Below are 24,678 nucleotides of genomic sequence, written 5' to 3'. Positions count from 1 at the left end.
ATTTTAACAAACAGGAATACTATATTTTAGCATTTGGGGATCACTTCATCACTCGTTTACGAAACCTTTTCCCAGTGCCAAATGTCCTGTCCTTTGGTTTCGTGCTTCGTCTATGCGGTAACTTTATATGATCTATTTAATTGTTCTTTACATTTTTAATTTAAATTGAATGACATGTTTATTTCTCAATTTTAGGTTACTAACTAAATTTTATTTTATTGTTAAATTTTTTACTTAAAACTCTCTATTATTACTTTCACCTAAGTATTAAAAAACAAAATATTAAACGAAACATGATTTTCATTGCTTTACTAAAAAAAATGAGTTTCGTTTTGAGATGATAATTTAAATATTTAATTTAACTTAATCTTAACATATGAATTAGCTTACTTAATCAAACTAGGTTCTAATTGTTTATACGATAGAACTTAAGGAAAATTTGTTTGGTACTTGAAAATAAAGTATTATAATTAAAATCAATTTTTAATCATGTTGTTAAATCAGTAAAGTGTATGCTAGAAATCAACCGCTAAGTGTATGAGTGTAAATATAAAAGAAGCTCTTAATTTTTATTTAGCTTGTAATTGATTGTTGTAAATAAAATTTAAATTTATTGAAATGAATTATTTTTAAATAAAAATATTGAACCTAACCATTATTATTATTCATTTTGTTTTATTACATAAAAGAAACAAAGCAGGGAGGAAACCAACCGGAACAGAAGTGAGGAAGAATGTGGCTATGCGGGCGCCCACATGAGAAGTGGCCGGAATTGGGGTGAATGCCGACTGTGACAACTGTTACGCCTTCGTGGACCAATCACTTTCTCTTTGCACTTTCCATATTTCAATTCCATTAATATCTCAGACTCAGACACAGTTTCTTCTCCAAACATGGCGGCGATTTTCTCTTCTTTCGTCTTTACTTACTCGCCTCTTCCCAAACCTCCGTCTTCATCCTACTCCCGAATCCACCTTCTTCCGCACCATCATAATCCACCACTTCACAGGTTCGTAATCGTAATCCCCTTTTCCTTTCTGTCACGTACGTTTTTTTCTTAATCCTCAAGGAACTTCTTCTTCTTCTCTTTCTAGGGTTCGGGCATCTCTCCTACAGGATAATGAGGAAAAAGTGATCCTACACGATTCCCTCCCCTCTAAAACATCTCTTCACACCGTTCAATCAACTACGGACGACTCAATTAACACCTCACCCCCCAGCGCGTTCGAGAAACGTGTTATCAAGTTCGAACAATCAGTAAATGTCTTTCTCACGGTAATTTTTATCTGAACTAATCCCCTTTTGGGGATTATTATTCATAAGGAGTATGAAAATATTTGTTCTTCGTTACTTATTTTCGGCTTCACTGATAATTTCAGGATTCCGTCATAAAGATTCTTGATACTTTGTACCGTGATAGACATTATGCAAGGTTTTTTGTGCTTGAAACTATTGCCAGGGTTCCTTACTTTGGTAAGTGTTTTTTTTTTTTTATAATGCTTGGAGAAATCTTAATTTCTAATTAGTGAACTGTAATTCTTACTGCCACACTTGAACCTGTGAAGTGTGATTTACAACTCTTTAGCTGTACTAAAGTCTAAAATTACGATGTGTATTAAGCATCATAGTCAATTATGTATTTAATTTACTAGGAAATATAGGGAATCACGAAATTATGATTGCAACTTTTCAGTATTAATTTCTGTGTATCATTATCTATGGCAGCCTTTATGTCAGTTCTTCACATGTATGAGAGTTTTGGCTGGTGGAGGCGGGCAGACTATCTGAAAGTGCATTTTGCTGAGAGCTGGAATGAAATGCACCATTTGCTCATCATGGAAGTAAGATCTCTTGCAACTTTTTTATTTAACGTAACTGATGTCTTATTGGCTAATCCTTAAAAGATGTCATTACACAAATTTTACTAGTTATCCTTCCATGAGTCGTTTTTGTTTATGGAGGATCAGTAGTTGAACATATTAAGAATAAAAGGGTTGAAGTAAAAGACCTCTTTGAAAGTAGGAGAGAATTGAGGGATCCCTTACATTTAGGGAAATTTTGTCATACAGTGGCATGTGGCATTTTGAAGATAATGGTTCAAGCCCATAAATGTTCTCCTATCATGTGTTTATTTTTTATAGATAACAACTTGATACCAGAGAACGTTTTCAGAAGAAAATAGATTCCTTAAAAATACATTCAAGTGAGGGTATATTCTATAAAAATGTGTTCAGTTGACATTTGTTTTTATATCAATAAATGATGCATTTTCTAAAATTTTCTTTTATTTGATTAATTTAGGAGAAGTCATTTTCTCCTGTTATAACGGTTGTAATTTTCTGTTGTTCTAATGAATTGACCTGGAAAATATTTTCCTTTTACTGTACAACATGGAGCAGTGTTTCCTTGAAAATGCTTTTTTCTGTACCAACGAACATAAAATGTTTTCTGGAAAATATTTTCGCACTAAACATTGAGAAACATTTTCCAGAAAGATAATCTTTCATAAAACAAATGGACCCTTGAATTAAATTGGAGAACAAAAATATACTTCCATTTGCGATCACATGCATCGTGTTAATTACTATATTCTTCACATACTTTATGGCAGGAACTAGGGGGGAATGCTTGGTGGTTTGACCGGTTTCTTGCTCAACATATTGCAATATTTTATTATATCATGACAGTTTTAATGTATGCGATAAGCCCAAGAATGGCATGTAAGTATTAAGTCCTTGCTTTTTGTTTCATTGCAATTCCTGCTACATCTTTCAGTTCACTGGTTGTAGTATCATGAAAATTTAGGGAAGTTGTATACATGAGAAATTTTGAAGGCACCAAATGAAATACTTGCACTTGTTTGATTGAGAAGATAGAAGTTGCCTGCACATTTATGTACATAGTTTTGCTAGTTATTTTCTTGGTTATATGAGTGATGCTGATAAACTGGATGAGTAATTGAGAAAGCATCTGAGATGCCCATATGACATTATTTTTCCACCATAATTGATAAAGGAAAGTGAAGTAAACAATTGACATTAAACTAAAAATGAACTTAAAACAGCTAAAATAATGCAGCTGATCTTCGGCACAAACTGACCTAGTTTACTTTGGCTAAATTATCAACAGCTAATCACCATATTTGACTGATTACAGATATCTAGCATGCACCTGTCTGCTTGGTTGTTCAATTGCTGATTTTGTGTGTATGGTTTATTGCTTGTGCAGATCACTTTTCTGAATGTGTAGAGAGCCATGCATTTGAAACTTATGACAAATTTCTAAAAATCCAAGGAGGTATTATGGAGATTTCTTCTCTTCTTCATTTGTGTGTTGTTTAGATTTTTTGTTGTGTGTTTATAGTTCATGAATTGTGACTTATTTGATATGAACATTAATTAAGATAAGATGAGCTGTTCGACTGTAGCATGGTTGAATAATAACAGGCTGCAATTTTTCTTGCTTAATGTTGAGGCTTACATTTTTTGTTATCTGTCTTGGGTTACCCTGTTCTGGAAATGATGTTAATTTGTTGTATTAAAAGAAAAACAGAAAAGAAAATAAGGTAGATAAATGGTTTTGCATTGATTATATAATGAATAATATATTAATATTTTATTTGATGAACATTCCAAAATAATTGTTTCTCCTCATTCACATGCTTTTTTAATTATGGGTCGGTCTGTACCAGGTGTTTTAATAACTCTTACGTAGTTTAATAAACTTTTTGCAGAGGAATTGAAAAAAATGCCGGCTCCTGTGGTTGCTGTGAATTATTATACAGGAGATGACTTGTATTTATTTGGTAAGCTTTTCGGTTTTATTACTTTGGGTTGTCTACTGGAGGAAAAAACTGGAATTTCACACTTACCATATCATTTTCCTCAGATGAATTTCAAACTGCCAGAGTTCCAAATTCTAGAAGACCTAAGATAGGTATACCTTGAAGCCTGGTCCCACATTACTTTATTAATAATTTACTGTGCTGAATTTGTTGTGTCTGATGCTACCAAGAGGAGGGAAGGAGTTGAGGGAATTTTGCTAAAACCAAGTCCAGTTTCAGAATGAGTGATTTTTTGGACATTGTCAATCATTTCTGGGGTTAATCGTTTCTGGTAGTTTTCCCCGATTATATATATATATATATATATATATATATATATATAATTCTGTTAGAATTTCAAAGTTAGGATACCAGATACTACTTTGCATTGGACCTTTTTATTGCTGTGAAATCTCACATTGATGATTAACGGTATATTTATTTCCCCTCCAGATAATCTGTATGACGTATTTGTAAATATCAGAGATGACGAAGCTGAACATTGTAAAACAATGAAGGCTTGTCAAACCCATGGGAACCTCCGGTCACCTCATTCATATTCATCGGATGATGACGGCTCAGTCTGTGCTCTTGAAGCAGACTGTGAAGGAATAGTGGACTGTATAAAGAAATCTGTTACTTCTGATCCAGCTAAGGTGAACTAAGATATGTGGCACAAGCACAATACAAAGTGCAGTCATTTAAAAATAAGATACGAGGCAGGAATAATGGTTGGAGTTCATATATAGTTAAAATTTGGATATGGTCTCAATTCAAGTGTAACAACGGTCTTTATAGTCAATAAGGTTTATTCACCCTTGAATTTTATTCGATCTAGATCATGAAATATTTTAAATTAAATCGAGTGGATACATCTTGATTAGAGATGAATATACTTTAGAGGATTTTTTTTTTTCTTGAAACTTTTATCCATACAGAGAATGTATAGATCATGTTTAGTCCATTCGGGAATGTATAAGGAATTACTTTCTTTTTAAAAAAAAAAAGGATGATGAAGGAATTTTATGTATTTTGTTCTAGTGCAGTGTTGATGAAGTGTTCGCGTCACATGGCTTACATGAGAGCTGTAGTTCCAATGCGAGTATCAAGTTACTTTTGCACACCCCCGGCACCTCACCCTGCTCTTTCGACAACAATGTGTCACGACTCAAACAAAAAATGCAGTTGTTCATTTATACTATACTCATTCTCAATGTATTTGAGCATTGGAATTCAAATAGATGAATAGATTTTGAACAGTAATATACTCCTAAGGAAGTTAAAATTAATTTGAATTGTCTAAAAGGTGAGAGGTATTTTAAAGATTAAAATACGAACCCAATAATTATTATTTAATTAGTTAGATTCTCTACTGCTTAAAAATAGATTCTGTTACGGTTGAGTTCGTGACATAGAAGTTAGTGCGTGCATCTTTGGTTTCAAGGCTCGCTACCAAGACGTACATACTTCTTTTAAGTTAGTCAGTGTAGCGTTTTATGATTTTATGTGTGTTCGAGACTTATTTGATTGCTCATTCCTGTGACAATCTGCCAATCAATTCGCCCTCAATCTTTTGTTTTTTGGGAACAGTCCAAGCACTTTTAACGTTGGTTGCAATTTGATACGAGAATTGATTTATTCGGGTGCCTAAACCTCATTCATGCGAAATCTCAAACACCAACCGTATAAGCGATTGAATATGTTGCGTATCATTTTATTATAATTGATTCATTGAAGATCACTTGATCTTCTCTCTCCAAATACTTCTCTTCTCTATCCCAATTGATACACAAGTTATTATTCCCTTTCACCTACACGTTCTACCTGCATTGTCAGTCAAATAAATGCTTGAAAATTACACACATGTTCTTGAATTACATATAGACTAATATTTTTTATTTAAAAGATTCACTTCATTTAAATGTAATTATTAATTAAATTCTTATTACTTTTAAATTGCATTCTAACCATTATCTTTTCTTCTCCGTTGTTGCACACAGATCATTATTGTTTTAATGACATTTAAATTAATATATATTTTTATTAAATATATTCACTTAATTTATATTTAATTATTTGTTTTAAATTACATTTAATAATTGTCCTATTGCTTATTATTTTTAATTTGTAAAATATAAAATATAACGCTTTGGAATTATCTCACCACAGCCACCTTTGCAAAATCCTGTGTTGAAGCCCATATGTGCTGCTAGGAAGCGTATCCCTTGGGATGAATCGGTTTGGAAGGAGGTAATGGCAGAAAGAAAGGCTTCAAGTTCTAGAGCCACTGTTCCAATGGAGATAAATAAAGGAGAAGTAAGAGGATCAAGATTCAAGAGCACACATCCTAACTACACTGTTAAAATAGAGATCAATGAGGCTAGTCTAGTCCAATTTGAGATTTGGAAATTTGTCTATATCTCCTCAGTTTGAGTTCAGAAGTGAAATCGGGATGCTTTTAAAATGGATATTTTCCTTAGTTTTTGCTTATGATTTTGGTAATCTAAAAGAGATTTTACACAACAAAGAACAATCATTCTTGAGGCCCTTCTATCTTGGATGTGTTGTTGAAATTTGTTGAGGATTGCATACTTGTTCTTGAAAAAAATTGTTTCATTATCTCTTCTCCCACAATGCTGCTAGTGCAGACGATTTTACACCATGAGGTTTTATATGGGCATGCATTGAATTTGTTACTTTAGGAGACATGGTTTGTAGTAGGAAATTTGCTCGGCTGTATGCTGATAATGCTTTTTGGCAGGAGAGTATGGCAAGTTGTGCTGAACTTCTTGTTATTGCTGAATCAGTTTCCTATATCAAGAGCTAATGCTCCTAAAAGTAAAAGCAAAAGTAGAAAAGCAAACAAAAATACATGAATGCCTAAGCAATGCAGGCCTATGGTCCGATGGATAGTTTCTATTATTGAGTGGATAACCATAGCATGATGAACTGATTAGTTTTTGCAAAGTGATTAGAATGTACAGGGAAAGGTTGATGATTGTGATGTAAAATGGATTTTAATAGATAATTAAAAATATCTTCCAACTTTCAGCTTACAGGGTATTTCCTAAAGGGGGGGTGGACATAAAGGTTCTCTTGTAATTGGTCTTTGCTTCTCAAAGGACTATTTCATTCAATAACAACTGAATTTTATTTAAATTATTTTAAATTAATTTGAATCTCAATACATCTTGAAATATTAATTCATATTTTCACTTCAAATATTCGCCTCTGGTCTGTTTGAAACTGATTTATATCCCTATACATTGTTCCTGCTTCTTGTGGATAAGCGCGTGCGAATAATCAAATGAAATATTGAAGAATTGGACAAAGGCACAAAGGAGAAGAGACAAGCAGAGGATGTGTCCTTAAAACTCAAGTTTACTGTTATTAATAAATAAATAAATAAATATATCCCACGTTCCTTCTCTTTGCTTTCACAACTAAAGGAAGACAAATTTTATTTTCGTTCTTCTTGAAGATTGATATCAGTCTATCTAAACAAAAGAACAGAGAAAAATATTTTTCTGCATCCACCTCTTTGAGTAGTAATAATATTTGCACATATTTTATTCTCATAAATCCTTCACATATTTTTAAGATGGACTCGTTCTACTCATTCCAGTTTGATTAATCAGTTTGGAAGCATCACTTTTCCTCATACACCAAAAAACAAATATCAAGCTTCAAATTTATTTTTCAGTGTCTGGAAGGCATGTTTACTCTTTGAACATTATTTGCATGGCAGAAGGCCTAAAAAAGGAATCCTTATAGCCTATCTTTATCTTTATATTTAAATAAAGCTCAAGTCAGAGGAGCATATAATTACCTCACTCAGTCACCTGTGTGACTGGTGTTTCTTTAAACTTGCCGAGTCACTTTCATCAAAGATTTAGGCACTGTTAGTTTACATGCTAGAGTACCTTTTGACTGAAAAAGTAAGCAACATTTCATGGTGCTCTCAACGCGAATGCATGTGTGTGTAATGTGAATACACATTAAATTATCAATTTTATTCAACAAGACAATACTAACTTATTCCAGTTTACCATCAATGAAGTCATAGAATTAAAATCTGTGTTGCTGATAGACTTTGGCTCAATTCAACAGTACTAATCCTATTCACTCTGATGATTTCATTCTTTTCCTTTATTATAACATGTTTCATGATTTGCCCTTGCTTTCTATTTTTCAATTCAGCAAATCCAACTAGATTTCGAGTATTTTTTAATTTTTTTTGGTAAGGTAGATTTGGTGAAGTGGTGCTTGTGGTCCCAATTTAGCACCATGACTTGTAGAAATTCCCCATACAGGTTTTATAATCAGGGTGAACAAAAACCAGAATCCATTTAGTTCTCTTATAATCTATACTGACCTACTTTTTTCTTCCCAATTCTTTAATTTCCAGATCTACTGGTGGCCATTTTGTGTTGGTTTTCAAATCGAAGGAAGCTGCTTTCTTACTAACTTTTGATTGTTAATATGATTAAAATTCTAGTTTGGTCGCTGTCCAATAGTTTATACTTTATAACATATCATTATTAGGTGCCTTTCGGTTCCTTAAATGGAAACTTAATTACCAATCATAACTTGTATTTGCTCCTTTAAAAAGTAGGCTGTAATGAGAGATTGGAGTGACATTAATTAATAGCCCAACATGTAATTTAAGTTCTATTTGTTGAAAACTAAAAGAAAAAAAGATGCACGTAAGGGAGAGAAACAATTGAGATAAAGTGAATAATACTAATTAATATTAATTGTACATTTTATTTTTGGGTGTAGGGGGTAGAAAGAAGACAATACATATATAAAAAAAGAAAGAATGAATAAAAAGTATGATAAATAACATAATGTGATTAGAAAAAAAGATAAAAGTAATTTTTTATAGTTATTGTTTAAAATATACAGTTGGCATATAGTTAATGTTAAAAAGGGAGGAGTTATTATATAGATAAATGTAAAATTTTGCCTTTACGCCTCGCAAAATCAAAACCACAGGACAAGGTACTCGATGGAAGATAGAACAAAACATGCAATGGGGTTGGGCTGCTGTCCCTACATATGCACATGTTTTATGTATATATTAAAGTTCAGTTAACCCAACTGCCCAAAATAAATCCAAATAAGCAGTGTTTCTAACGTCATCAAACAGAATTTTCCCAATGAGCAATGATAGAATTACATGAATCACATTACATCCATTCCATTTCATGAAAAGAAAATCAATTAAGAGAAAAACTTTTCTCCATCCAGAATTTCCATTTAGTTCAATTTCTTCTCTCCACTTGTTCCCACTTCCTATACCCGAGAAATAGTGTATTAATGTTTAAAAATTTGTTCACTGAAAATTAACATCATCGTATTTATTATACATATAATTTTTTTTAATTTTTCTTACTTAAAGATATCGTGTGAAAGCATATAGAAAAAAAAATGAAGAATATCAATGACGATAAGCCAAAGAGAAATTATGAGAAAATTCCATGTATGGCAAGATGAGGTTACTTTCTAAAACACTGTATCAGTACATCGCACTAACTTAACCATCATAGAGTACATTATTGATCACACGCACAAACTAAGACGGAGCTAATACTTTATTTTTAACTATAAGGTTTATACTGCACAAGCATAAGCTTCCATACCAATTATCCATACACCAAACACTAATCGGTATAAGCTTAGTAGCCTTAGTTTATTATTAACAGAAAACACACTTATTACTTCCAATGTTTCCATATGCTCAGGCTCACACTGTTGCTATGGGACCCAAATCAACACTGGACATGGCCTTCATAGCTTCAAACCTTGGTTCCTTAGCCTGGAACTTGAGACCAGCGTAGAGCTTCATATAATCATCAAAAACAAATTTTGGGTACACTTGGCTTGTCTCATCTTCCTTCACCAAGGTTGGTGCTGGAGAAATGACAGCATCATCACCTGGGTTATAGAATGAAGCTAGGGACATTCTAGTACCATCAGTCTGTGCAATTACTCGGTGCATGACACTTTTGTACTTGCCATTGGTTATGACCTGTTAATAATGTCATGAGCATAAAAGCACAAAGCAATTAAATTATATGCAAGAATTAGAGTTAATAATGCACTGAATGCCAAGGTTATGTTATTGGGTGTCATCTTTGATTGGAACGTGAATGAGATTTATTTTTGTATGGTGAAAAGTGACAAGTGAGAAACATTATAGAATAGTGGGGCATGTGTGTATAGTATGTACCTCAAGTTGGTCACCAAGGTTGATGACAATGGAGTGACGCATTGGTGGGACATCAATCCACTGGTCATCCTTGAGAAGCTGCAAGCCACTGACCTTGTCATCTTGGAACAGTAAGATAATGCCACCAGCATCAGTGTGAGCTCTCAGGCCTTTGATGAGATCAGGCTTGGGACAAGGAGGGTAGTTGCTAACTTTGGTGCCAAAATTTGGGCCCTTGGATCCATAAAACACCTTCTTCAGGTACCCTTTCTCCAGCCCAAGATTCTCACACAGCAAGTCAAGAAGTTGCTCAGCAAGTTTCTCCAATTCCAGTGCAAATTCCTTCATTACCTTCCTGAAATTAAACACCCCACAAAAAAAAAAAAAAAAAAAAAAAAAACACAAAGTACGTGTATATGTCTATGTGAGAAGGAGTTTGTGTAGCAATAAGAAATACAAATGCACAAAGGCGTGCTTTAAGAAATTAATGTTAAGTGTGTGTGACCTGTAATCTTCACCAAGATCTGGGATCTCTGAAATGTTGGAGACTGGAAGATGGCGCAAAAAGAAGGTGCTTTCCCAGTCCAAGTTATTGATTTCCGACTGAAGAGACTCAAGACCTTTGTTGGTCACCATTTCTTTGAACCTTGGCTCCATAGATTTCTGGTAGTGCTCTTTGGTGAGCCTCTCCACGGTGTCCATCAACTCAATGGATATCCCATGGTTCACCAACTTGAAAAAGGAGACAAAGGAAACCCACAAAATTAAGTAACATTAACAAAAACAAAACCTTTCAGCACAAAAGAAAACAAAACAAGCATGCAAGAGAAAAGTTTTCTTTGTGGATGGTGGGGGAGATAATAAATGAGTACCTCAAAGAAACCCCAGTTCTCACAGGCATCTTTGATCATCTCCATGGTTGCTTCTCTCTCTTCGGTGTTAAGCCTCCCCATGTCAACAACTGGAAAGTTTGCCATTTGCTTCCTTCCTTTCTTTTCTATCACTCTCACTTTAATCAGCTATGTGAGTATATGCTGTCCTCTTTGAGGTGCAATTTAGTGAATTTATAGGCCTCCAACTTCAAGGAGCGGCTAAGAACGGAAGAAATTTATTTAATTAAGAAAAGTTATGCGGAACTCATGGTGCCTTATTCTCTATAAAAAAAAATCGAAATTAGTTGAAGTGATACATACTAAATTTCCTTTAAAATTTTAATCTTGTGTATTAAAAATATTTTCGTTGAGAGAGTAAGTCTTACTATTACTTAAAAATATTCAAGTATTCTTTTTTATACACACATTTTTAAATTTACTCCTATTTATTTTCATACATTTTGAGTTATAATTTTAATCTTTATTTTCATGTTTGTTAAAGTATACAAATTCTCATATTTGATTCTATTACTCGCAGTTTGTTAACTAGAATTTATTTTTTTATAATCTTTTTTATAAATAATAAAATATAAATATTTAAAAATACTTGAATAAAAATATAAAATTATAAATAAAACTATTCATTTAAAGTCAAATAAAATACCTTATATGTACAAAATTAAAATAAGTTATATAATTAAAATTTTAGTTTAAATTTATATACACACACAATCAAGTAGGAACACGCGCAAAAAAAAACTACTGATAATGAGTAGAATAAATACGTGTTTAATAAATTTAAGTTTGAATATGTATACATACATATTGTACGGGTATGGATAAGAGCACCATACTTATATTCATATACCGGACTAATATAGATAAAATAAATTATATAAACACATGTATCTTAAGTGTGGGAATATATATATATATATATATATAAAATAAACTATCAGATTAATTTTTTATAAAGAGTCCCTAGTTAAAATTTTATAAAATTAAAATTTAATATTTTTTTAAAAAAATAAGATTAAAATACTTAACACACAATCTCGAACACTAACTTGAGAGTAAAATAATTTTATTGAAAAATTCATATTATATAAAGGATATAAAAATTATTTAATACATAATCTATTAACTAACTATAAATATTTCAAAAAAAAGCTATTTAATATTTTTAATATGTATTTTTAACATAGTAGTTAGCAAAATCGCACCAATAAACAAATATTCAGCGAAAGAAAACACACAGATAAATTTGTATTTAATTTATAATAAAACCTTATTTTAGTCTTAATCACCAAAAATATTATAATATTTATAGATATATTATTATCAAGAGAAATTTTTATGTGCCACTAACTTAAGAAGCAATAGGTATAATTTAAATTAAATGTTGAAAGATATTTTAATATACTCCCTCTATAGTCATTTAAAGTACATCACCTGAAGTTTATTAGTTATTATTGTTTCTAACAATATAAGCAATATATTTTTTAATAATTTTTGGTGACTATTAATTTTTTTTTTTTGCTATTAACTATTAATTTTTTAAAAGAATAAAATAATATAAATATATAGAACAAATATTTTAATATTTTAAAAAATAGAGTATTTGTATTGAATAACGTTTTATTAACAAATTTTTTTATTGTCAAAGTGTGTATGGGCGCAAGTTCTAAGAATACTTAAGAATTTATTTTTTTTATAAGTTAGTCTATCCATAAAAGTTAATTCACGCATCATTCAATTTTATTGTTTGATATCAAACAATAAAATTAATTAGTAAAAAACGAAAACAATTCGTTTATGTTTTAAAAGATTAAAATGAATTTAACACTCTTAAATCGATAACCTATTAAGATTTGAAGATAATAACGATATACTTACACTTTTAAATTAATATTTCTCTTTTCGAGTAACTTTTATTAGTATTATTATTATTATTATGGACGAATTTTAAAAATTTAACACAATGTGTGCTGTGTGCAGTCAATATATTGAGTTAAGATTCCTAACTTTGAAATCGTGCAGTTGAAATATTAATATTTCTACTTTTTCAAGTAAATAAGACATTTTTTTTCTCGTTAACAAAGTGTTTGAGGAATAAAATTGCTACTTTTTATTTAAAAAATGGATATGTTGCTTTTTCGTGTGACTTTTTTATATAAATAAATATTTTCTTTTTCTTTTTTCAAATATTCACAAAGAGAGAAAGATAAGTATAAAATTTCACATGCAGAAAAATTCATTCTAAAAAATGAGTTCTAGGGCATATATCGGTGAGTTGAAGCCTAAATATATATTAATCTGAATTTTGAAGAAACTTTTATACTGTGTTTGGATAAAGTTAAATTATATATATTTAAATAGTAAAGAGAAGTGTTTTTAGAATATTTCATATTTTTAATTAAATAAATTTTATATTAAATAAAAAGAATTTTAAATCACATATTTTTAGAGAGAGTTTATAAAACTCTTCTAATATGTTTAATTTTTTTTAGCTATTATTAATAACCGGTGTTATATTTCACCTTCATTTCTAAAATTCTCTGTAATAAGACAACCTTAATGTTTTTAGAACAAGAGAGGAGATGCTTTAACTATACAAAGTTGTACAACTTGAAATATAGAAATAAACTAAGTTGGGTGGGAAACTTTAATCTCGGGAAAAGGAAAGAGAGCTCAGAAAAATAATGAGTATCCAAGTCTCATAGTTTTAAGAGAAATATTAAAAATATTTTTTTATTATTAATCTAAATTTATTAAAAAACTATATGATTTAATTTTTAATTCAATGATTTTATATTTTCAATAAATTTTAAAAGGCAGTGCAGAAACTCATGGAGATGGAATGTATGTGTGTGCAGATATATTGATGGACCCCTACCATCTTTTGTCACAGAGGATGTGACCATGTTCTTCGTTAAGAGTTTGAGTCATCTTCGTTTTTGGTAGGCAATGGGACCCTGCTTGGGAGGCTGCTCACTCACCCTCTCATGGTTTCTTCAGAAATTGACCCAACCCCACAACTACAAGTGGTTACCACCTTTCTTTTTCATTCTTCTTTTCTTTGTAATTTTCTTTTCCTAGCTATAAGTGATCTTTAACTCTTGTCTTTTTTCTTCTAAGGAAGCATGGACACCTAATGAAACTATGGTGAAAAAGATCTAGCTAGCCTATTATTTGTAAACATCCAATAAAGGACAGACATAAAGCTAAGTTTTAGATCGACAACATGATACCAAAATCAATTATCCCTTCCGCAATTGATTATTCTTTAACTCGACAAAATTATGACAAAGAATCACGTAATAATTATGCCATTTAAACAAATCTAATCGCGTAGACATGTATCCATATGAAAATAATTTTTTAAAAATATTTCTAACTGAATTATGTAAAATATTTATGTAATTGCTTTTGGAATGCACTAAAAGCATTATTTAGCTGATATAGAGAGATCTTTAGATTTTTTAGACATATATTATGATTGAATCCTGAATAATGCTTGAGAAATTGAATGAATTATCTACTGATTGTATTAGATAATATTAATGATATTATTTATATATGATGATACGATCAGGACAAGAATTCAGTAATGAATGGTTTGATAATATTCCGATGGAATAGAAAAAGAAGATGTCATCATCCTTAATATTGTTCATTGCATGAGATCGATGCATGTACACAGGGGCATGCTTAAGCTGGCTTTTCCGTTTAATTAATGTGTTTTGGTCTCCAGAAGGAACTTATAGCGGTAGAAATTGATCGAAAGTGATCATACAAGAAGAACAAAACTAAAATGCCTTAATCAATTAAAATGCAAAGGAGAAATTGACCAATGACCTCATTGTGATGGATACGCTAAAATATAGATTAGGCAGCAGCCAGCAAGAGTGTCCAAAAATAACACAACATAACGCAGCCATCGCTTGTGGCTGCATGAACTGAATTGGGTGGTCCTTAATTATAAAACCTATCTACTCACTCATATTAATTATTTCTTTTTTCTTGCTTCAGTTATTATACATGAATCTTTATACCTTTTGTCATCCAGTCCATCTACAATTAACTGAAAGATAACATTGATATGTAACCAAGCTACATGTTTTCTGGTACATTATTAACCTAACAAAAGTTAGACTCTAGACTTAACAGTGCGTTAACTCTTACTTTTTGTTGTAAATTAAAAAAATATATTTAATCAATTTAACTCATTAATTTACTAGATTGACTCACGAATTGGCTCATCGAATTTAAAGAACTTATAAAGTTATAACATCCTCATATAATAATAATAATTTATTATTATTTTATTAAAGAAATATAAATATTTTATCATTATTTAATCGATCATATTTACTAAATTATTAATTAATAACTTAAATTAAAACTTATGGATTGATCTAATTTGACTCGGATAATAGCTTATAATTTATTTTTCTTATATAACTTGACTTACTAAAATTTCATCACAAACTAAATTGGCTCACAAATTTAAACCTACTTTGATAATTCTATACATCATGAATTGGATGATCTGTTGACTAGCTTTTAAATGGATTTGTGTAATTTCATTTTTCAATTAAATTCCTTTTATGTCTAGGATAAAAAAGAAAAGGAAACCAAACAATTATCGAATTGTATGACATCATACACTTCGATAGATTGTAGTTCATATTATATATGTAGTGATATATTGTCTAGAGAAATATTAATAATTGATATATTTTTATTTTTGAGTAAAATTAATTATAATAAAAAATTATATACAATTTATTTTTAATTAATTAATTTATTTATATTTTTTATAATTTTTAATAATAAATAATTAAGAGTGTACTCTTAACATAATTTTTTTAGACTTTACATTGTTTTTTGTTCGGATGATAAAAGGTCAAAGTTATATGTATGTTTTATCAGTTGGTAATTTAATCGTGGAATTGAGTTTGGTATATATGCTTTTTCTAATATAGTTATACTAATATCTATATATAGTTATGTGCAATGTTTGTATTAATGCTCATATTTGATTTGTCACATCCTATGCGATGCCTTCGAGACATCTTAAAATGTATTGGCAATCATACCTACTTTTGCAACCTGAAAATTCAAATTACTACAAATTGAGAAAGTATAGTCAATAAAGCTCTGCACATGAGATTTTTAAAAATGCTAAATAAAGTTTGCTTTATGAGTGTATCTATAAAAAATGCTTACCTAAAGAACAATAATTTTTTTAAGTGATTTTTGTAATTCTTTTCGCTCTCAATTGGTATATATTTTAGCATATGCTGAAAATTTGAATTTTTGGTATATAACATATTCATGTGATTATTAACTAATTTTTTATTTTGACAATCAATATATAATTGTATAGTTAAATTTTATAATTTTATTTGTTTAAAATTAAACTTATTCTCATTAAAATATATTTATATATATAAATTATTTATTGTAAAATTCTTAATTATTATGAGAAATGTAATCGATTAGTATAAACTATTACATTTTTAAATTTATAATTCTCTTTTTTTAAAAAAATAAGGCTCATTTTAATGGATAAATTATTATTATTATTATTATTATTATTATTATATTCAAGTGAAAATACTGATTTATTATAAAATTTATTAGAACAATAAATACAATTATTATGTATTGTTTAATAATTAAATTTTATAAATAATTACACAACATTTTTAAGTAAAAATGTGTGATCACTTACTAATTTTTAATATCAATTATTTAAATATGATTATATAGTTTACATTTATTATTTTCACATGTTATAAAATAAGAACTATTATTTTAGATACATCTCAAGTGTGTGTGACATTTGCTAATATGCAATTATTTATTATTTAAAAAGTATTTTAAAAATATATTTAAGAAAATTAAGCTATTTTTAACATATTTCTATATAAAAAAAGTAACTTTTATTTTTGTTTTGAATAAAGAATTTTCTTTTACAAAAGTTAATTCTATCAATTTTTTTGTATTTTTAATTTCATTATTATTATTTACGTATTTTTCTTCGTTATTTAATTTCTCCTTTCTTTCTTTTTTTTTCTTCCTCTTCTTTTAAAATAACCAAGACACTTGCATCTATTTAAAGTCAATTGCAAAATTATTTATCACACTTTTAAATTTATCCAAATTATTATAATTACTATGCCTATTAACTAAATATAGTCATTATTGTCATTGTATCAATTATGAATTACTATCAACTATAATTTGTGTTCATTAAAATTCATTATCATTGAAACTAATCATTAATTGACATTGATAATATTTTGAACAATTTAATAGATTAGTGAGGTTTGTTTGAATTGATTGATGCAAGTATAGTTCCTTTAGAATGAGTAATTCATCACAAATATTGCACCATATAATAACTTGAAATATTAGTTGTGGTAACTTATAATGTTATAATGATGGTAAAATAATATTTTATTGTAACAATGTTTGTGTGATGCAAGAGGTAATAGCTTATAGTGGCGATAACTTGAGATGTTGATGTAATTACGGTAAAAGGTTTAACTTAAATATAACAGATTATAATTTATTATTTAACTGGTGATTAAATTTAAATTAAATAAAAAACTCAAATTAAGTGTAAAATTTTTTAGACTTACACAAGTATAATTAACGGATATGAGCTCTACATGAAGGTGATCAATCTACATATGTAATTGACGCATCATGCTCTATCAGCTTCTTTTTAACACTCTTTTTTCAATGGTTTATCTCAATTATGATAGAGGCAGCAGCATTATCATACCTCCAGCAGGAAAAACCTAAAAGCAAAAGGTATGCCATTAAAGGGGGTTATCGAACGTGTGAAATGAAAAGTATCACCGCCCAGGACTGGCACTATATTTAATAAAGGGTTCAATTAACCTGTCTCAACTCGTGATCAAGTACAAGACATGCATTGAGAGATTTCGGTAAATGTTTTCCACTTAAATCATCATTATCTAACTCAATCAATGCATCCAAATTACCTACTTTTACATCTCTTTTTTTCTGTTTTTCCAATAAAAAGATAAAATCTTAACCAACAACAACAACGACAAAAAAAGAGAATATTATTTTTCATCCATGCACTTTTTTTATTAAAAGAATAAGAAAAAATAAAATAAAATAAAAACTTCGACAGGTGATTTCAATTCCTAACGCAATACCCCTTCAGCAACATATATGGCCCACTAATATTCTTTGCTTCCTCCGTATTTAAATACTTTTTCTTGAGGTAAAATCTGTGTCGAAAGCCTCTGTTCGCTATAAAACCCTTCTATTCAATCAAACACCAAAGATGTAAACATGAGATGTGTGAATTAGTGGTTTCGTTATGTACACTACCACCTAAAGTATAATATTTATTAGAGCAATTTGTACTAAACAAAGATTAATTTTATCGCATCATAAATATATATAACCCTTGTACATTTAGAAAGACTTAAAGCACTAATCAATTATATCTAATTCTATAGAAACTTGATGATTTTTGCACTAATATGAAAATGAATAATATATTTTATTCAATTTGTAATATATTAAAACTGGAACCAGACTTCAATTTTCTGATGTCTATTAAGTAAACCAACAATACCCAAACCTTTCTGCTTGAAAACTACTGCCATTTATCTGAGCGTATATTTTTGTTGTACTAGTATTTTTATCATTCTTTTCATATCAAATAAATAATATATTGAATTTTATTTACATGTAGTAACGAGACACAATTTACACACTAAGTGTGACCTAGTTATTTAATAACATATAAGTTGATTTATTATCAATTGTTCCATCACCTACAAAATTCCAACCCATAGGTCAAGGTCAGATGAGTCACATTCATTAGAATAAGAATTTGTTACGGGATCTTTCTAACCACAAAGTCATACACAGTAATAGAAACAATCTTTTCTATAGTTTATTGTATAATTTTTATAACCATTACTAACCCAGAAAGTTTATAAAAATTAAACACCCCACAATCATGTATCCATTGTCTGTTTCTTGTTGTTTCTATCCTTTTCTTTATATATCCCTCTTTCCTCCAAGCTTAGAGAATGTTTCACGGACTTGATTGATTAACAAGGCAGAGGTATCTGTTTTATACGTGTATTTCATGCATTCTGAGAGCGAGTGGACATCTATCTATACGACCTCCATGACAGCTTGAGTATACAAGCAATAAAGAACCTGTTGAGTTTACCTGCTACTATATATGTGATCACTGACAATCTATAGCATGTAAGCAATTAATTTTTCTTTTCTGCATGCTATACTAAACTGTGGGCTATCCTCTCTTTTTTTTTTTCCTAATTAACTAAAAAAATGGTCTATGATCACTACAACGGATATATAATAAACACCAATGAGAAGTATTTTACTCATTTTTTTTATATATTTTTATTTTATTTCATTTTACAATTTTTCTTTTTTATTATATCTCTACTAGTTTGAGAAAAAAAAATGACTAAAGACACGATTGATTCTTTAAAAAATTTCAAGCTGAACACATCAATTAATTCTTTCAATTATAAAAAAATTAATTTCTAAAATTCATAAATGCAAGTTATATTAATCCTTTTTAAAAAGTTAATAGATCTCGTCCAAAAGGACTAACATATAGGTTATATATGTTATTTTTAAGGACTAGTGAACTTCTAGTATTACCAGAGACTAATATATCTCGTACTAAAGCTATTAAGGACGAAAAATTGAGTATCAATTCAGAAGAAATTATAGAATTATAAATAGGAAAAAAAATCAAATTTTTGTTGTCTACTAGCTAATACAAAGGCATGGGCTTCAGAGTTGACAGGAATTGGATTCATCAACTTTCGGTCTTGATTCACATGCAAGGTTGCTTTCTATAATGGTAGTGCCAGATTGTGTCTCACATAGATTGTGGAGAGATATTAGCTTTCACAAATGAACCATGGAAGGTTAAACGTACGTTTAGCAAAGAATTTAGAGTACCAGAAAGGAATGTTGGAAAATAAGCACGCCTGAATTCCCACAATCTCTTCCTTTGCTGATGTCATTTCAGCAAAGCGTTTTTCTTGATTAGTGGAAAGTGGAAAGGATAATTGATTAATTATTATAACTTGGACTGAGTAGTTAGAAAGAATATATAGGTGGGTCATTTCATGTATTTCAATCAATTCTGATTAGAACTCACATCGGGGCAGTTCCATCCAAGCTTTAGGTTGAATGGACTATCATGGTATTCAAGAAATTTTAAGATTTAACAGGATTTTATTCTATTCTTTAGTCATGGTTTGTTGAATGGACTATCATGAACGTCTTTCCAAATGTAAACTGCTTGTGAATACTACGAAATCTTCGAAAATGACCAAGCATAGTAACAAGCTTGTCAACTATCCTTTTTTTTTTTCTCCTGTTCAGAATATTTTTTAAAATTTATTTAAAATTTGAAGTCAAAATGGTATAAAAATGAATTTATATTTTTTTTTATAATTAAATTGCTTTCTCGTTCATATATTATGTTACTATTTATATCTTTGTATAGATATCTTAATTTTTAAGTTTTATCACACCACGTATATGTATTTATATTAATATAGGTAGTCGTACAGATCCATAATTAACACAATAGTGATTAGATTATGAATATGTACGTTAAGCACACTAATAAAGCTTTTTTTTTTTTTACATTTCATCATAATTTCATATGGATGTCTTTAATTAATATAATCATCAAAAGCCTCTATTTTCCCACTAATCCCAATGAGAATTAAATCATATGATTGATGTACAGTGTCATTTCATTTATAAATCAATTACTAATAATATATCTGGATTCGGAATAGATTTAACGCCTTTGGATTAAGCAGATTTTATGGAGTTGCAGGAGATGAGCATACATCACACGTGCAAGAGCAGGATATAAAATAAATGGCCACGTATATACCCATTGGTTTATGTCGTACTTTGTTTCTTGTTCGGAATTCTATGAATTTGTTCTTGCTTATCTGATTTGTGGATACCAATTTGTGACCTCCAACGATCGATTTATAGTGCTGTAATCATAGACATCCAAGACAATAAAGAGCATGCGATCAACAAATATCGTCTGGCGTGCAAAGAATTTTCATAATGTGGGACTCTTCCCGAGTGGTATGGAGTACTGAAATTCCTTTCATTGTTGAAAGTTGTTAGGATTCCATAACATGCCCTATTTTATATTTTATTTCCATATAAAAGTTAGTATTTTCCAGAGGATAGTCAGTGTAATTTGTAGTGGTTTGGTGACCGAGAAAATACCTAAATAGAAGAACATTCTGGTGAATACTAATTATCTGCACATGATATGCTGTTCATCTCGCTTGCAGACAAGCCAGTGGAGCCCTATGACCCTTTTATATCCATCCCCTCTTTTCTTTTCTTTTTCTCACTCCCATATGTACTCGTCTCTAACAATAATATGTTAAAATGCAATCCTTTTAATATTGTTTTATAAATAGAAGTACACTTCTATACTGTTTTCTCTTCTTGTGAATCAGTGAATATATTTAGTCACACAAATTTTTTCCTCTCAAATGTATATAAATAAATAAGGAAAAATTACGTCGACACCCCCCTAAGTTTAAGTTTAATTATGTTTGATGTATTTCACTTATTTTATCAACCTTAAACAGACCCTTTTAGTTTATATAATATGAACATATATCACTGCATCTTATTAACATATACCCTCCTAATTTCTACATAGATCTTTCTTAATTTATTAATGTAAGAAGATCAATGTTTAAAAAAAAAAAAGAATACTGGACACCTTATCGCTTAAATTCAGGTGGAGCGAATGTAACTTGTCTTATTAAAATAAAAGATAAATGTTCAGATTCTCTGCCATTATCTTAAAGACATATATTAATCATTCTGGAGAATGATCTGTGCATGTATATCTTCCCATCTACTCACTTTAAAGAAGTTGATGGATGGGTAATTTACGGAAGCTGTAAACTCTATCTATATTATTTTGATAAAGAAATATCAATTTAAAGGTTTTGTCTGAAAGATGTGTATCACTACTGTAAATTACACATTTTTGTCTGGGTGTTATTATTCCAAACGAAAACTTATGCAAATGTCATATTCATCCCTTTTGGAATAATCTAAGTTTCTATTTCACAAGTTAGAAGTGCGCTTTTCCCATTAACCGGAATATATTCACATTTTGAAAGTGTGATAGGCATTCAAATTCGTACCACGATTATGATCTGGAATCTTAAAAAACTGAACATTTTTTGTCATATCATGAGAATCGAATCATGCATTCATATTGTTTTGAAGAGTTCCACTAGACATCCACAACATACTAAATTTGATTTGCTGCCATCAAACAGTGGCCATTATGGGGAATATAATCATAAATGCAACAAGGTAAAGGTTATTCTTTGGAATATATACAGGACGTGCAAGTTTTATATTTTTAAGCATCAAAACCGACCCTGCGCTTAAGAACCAAACGGCTTCAAACAGAAGATAAAAGCGATTCCCATCACTTCTAAACAAATCTAACATTTGTTCCGAAGAATCCTAATTTGAAGTATTTAAGTAAGTCAATGAACTACCTCTTTTCTTTTTTTATAAAGTATAATATTAAGTGAGGTTAATTCATGAATAATTTTATATCATCATCATCCTTATGTAACTACATTTGTTATGTTAATTAACTCGATATTCTTTCTAAGTAAATCCTTTTTCGTTTTGGTCAACTAGAAGCTTTATAAAAAGTAATTAAACTGCATACATACAATTTAATTATATTTTTAACTTTAAACTTTTAAATAAAATAATCAACATTTAACTGTCAAGGTGTCTCCTGTACTATGTTTTGGATGGTGCTGGCTCGCTACTCAGTTGACGTGCATTCATGCCATTACACGCGGCTTTTCAACGTATATGAAGTAATTCCTTTTAAAAATTATCAAACTAAAATAAATTTTAAAAATATATCAAAATAAATTAAAACACATTCATAAAATAAGACTTTTTCTATTTTTTTGTGTATGAATGAATACATTTGTGACTATACAAATATTTATGACGGTTAAAAATCATAAAAACTATATTATAAACTGTCACAAATTTATTGAGGTAAAAGATTATAATAAATTACACATAACATAAAATTACTCCACTGTGCATATTGTGTTTGGGTGATGATGCAAAAGGGTTTACAGTGTCTTGCTAAATCACTTAGGGCCAACTAGGCCTGGGTATTGTTTTTGGTTTCGACTTCCAAGTTGGCCTGTAAAAGCTAATAAATTCATGGGTTAGGATTATGGGATCAATTTACCTGAGAGTTTATGTATATTAGAAATGAAAAATAATTTTTAATTATTTTAATATTTTTAAAGTAAAATAAATTGTAAGTAAAAAAAATTAAGAATCAAATTAAAAAATAAAACAGTAAATATAAGCCACCTTACGGATAACATGATATAACACAAATTTATGTAAACTTATTAAATATATAATCCTACGCAAGTTTTATGCATATTAATTCATTTAATCTTAATTTACAATTTGATTAGCTCATTGGAGTTGGAGCCGTGACATTCTTCCTATAATTGCAGAAACCGTGGTTTCCCAACCCTGCCTCAACCGTCAACATTTATCACATGATTGCTCAATCATAATAACTATACATTTCTTGAGCCAACATGCTTATTAATTTTAATAATAATAAATTTTTATATTATAAATGAGAACCCTTTATTTAAAAATAAAATATTCTATAAATTTTTTATAATTAATTATGTATATTTTTAAATTTTAAAATAATACGTGAATTATATATTATTACAGTAATTATTTTATTTTTTATATATTTTTTAATTTTGTTATAAATTTTAAAAATAAAAGTTGTTCTTTAATTTATTTTTGTTATTTTATATAAAATTTTATGTTTATCATAAATATTTACAAAAAAAAAATCATTTTTAACATTAGTATATACATATCATTTTTAACATTATATTTTAAAATTATTTAATCTTATTAAATTTTTATCATGTTTATACATATTATTTATGGCTATAAATTTAAATTAAAATAATTTATACTGAATATAAAAAATTTAACATTATAAAAATATAAATTACTAAATTTTTCTCATTTAATAATATTTTTAAAAATATTCTCGTTTAAAAGTCAGTATTTATACAATATACACAATAATTGATTTATAATTTAAATATACAATATTGATTTTTAATAAAATTATTGAATAATATTTAATTTTTATGAAATTTCCTTTATTATATATATATAATTGTTTTTTTAGTTTTTTAAAATTATTGCAGTTAATATATTTTAAAATTTTAAATAACTAGAAATTAAAAGTGCACAACTTTTTATAATAATATAAAAAACTGTTTCATTATATATGTTAAAAGTATTATATATATATATATATATATATCAAAGTTTAATAAAATGTAATAAAATTATGAATTAATTGAAAAACATCTAGAAAATAAAAATTGAAAAAAGTTCACGTGAAGTTTTTCATAAGAAATTTAATAATCGACGAGATGAATACGTATAAATATAATTTATACCATGAATCATATGGATACAGATAATAACTATATTGAAATTACCAATTAAATTTTAACGTAAGTAAAACTACTTTATAAGGGACATTCGATGCTCCTTAATAAGTACTTTAAAATTATTATATTCCTTACCAAAATGATTTTTTCCCG

The 24,678-nt window shown here is 28.9% G+C and overlaps 2 protein-coding genes across 3 annotated transcripts; one reads left to right on the top strand and one right to left on the bottom strand.

Annotated features, from left to right (window-relative positions):
* The first annotated feature begins 683 nt into the window (after nt 1–683).
* LOC113868828 (ubiquinol oxidase 4, chloroplastic/chromoplastic) lies at nt 684–5,122 on the top strand. Of its 2 annotated transcripts, XM_027504758.1 has the most exons (10): nt 684–1,009; nt 1,095–1,257; nt 1,380–1,473; nt 1,726–1,841; nt 2,612–2,720; nt 3,229–3,297; nt 3,734–3,805; nt 3,889–3,936; nt 4,277–4,479; nt 4,865–5,122. In XM_027504758.1, exons 1-10 carry the CDS (start codon nt 894–896, stop codon nt 5,066–5,068), a joined length of 1,194 nt encoding a protein of 397 aa, XP_027360559.1. In that variant the 5' UTR covers nt 684–893; the 3' UTR covers nt 5,069–5,122. The 2 variants fall into 2 exon arrangements, with proteins under 2 accessions (XP_027360559.1, XP_027360568.1); XM_027504767.1 differs by having other exon boundaries at nt 706–1,009; nt 1,095–1,275; nt 4,277–5,083.
* A 4,192-nt stretch (nt 5,123–9,314) lies between these two features.
* On the bottom strand, nt 9,315–11,059 carry LOC113867580 (1-aminocyclopropane-1-carboxylate oxidase). The gene is made up of 4 exons (XM_027502976.1): nt 10,910–11,059; nt 10,543–10,769; nt 10,059–10,392; nt 9,315–9,857 (listed from the first exon to the last, which is right to left on the bottom strand). Exons 1-4 carry the CDS (start codon nt 11,012–11,014, stop codon nt 9,573–9,575), a joined length of 951 nt encoding a protein of 316 aa, XP_027358777.1. The 5' UTR covers nt 11,015–11,059; the 3' UTR covers nt 9,315–9,572.
* Between the last annotated feature and the right edge of the window lie 13,619 nt (nt 11,060–24,678).

The sequence above is a fragment of the Abrus precatorius genome, unplaced genomic scaffold, assembly GCF_003935025.1.
Source record: "Abrus precatorius isolate BTA unplaced genomic scaffold, Abrus_2018 Scaffold10, whole genome shotgun sequence".
In the NCBI taxonomy this organism is placed as follows: Eukaryota; Viridiplantae; Streptophyta; class Magnoliopsida; order Fabales; family Fabaceae; genus Abrus; species Abrus precatorius.
This window is presented reverse-complemented; position numbering and strand designations above follow the sequence as displayed.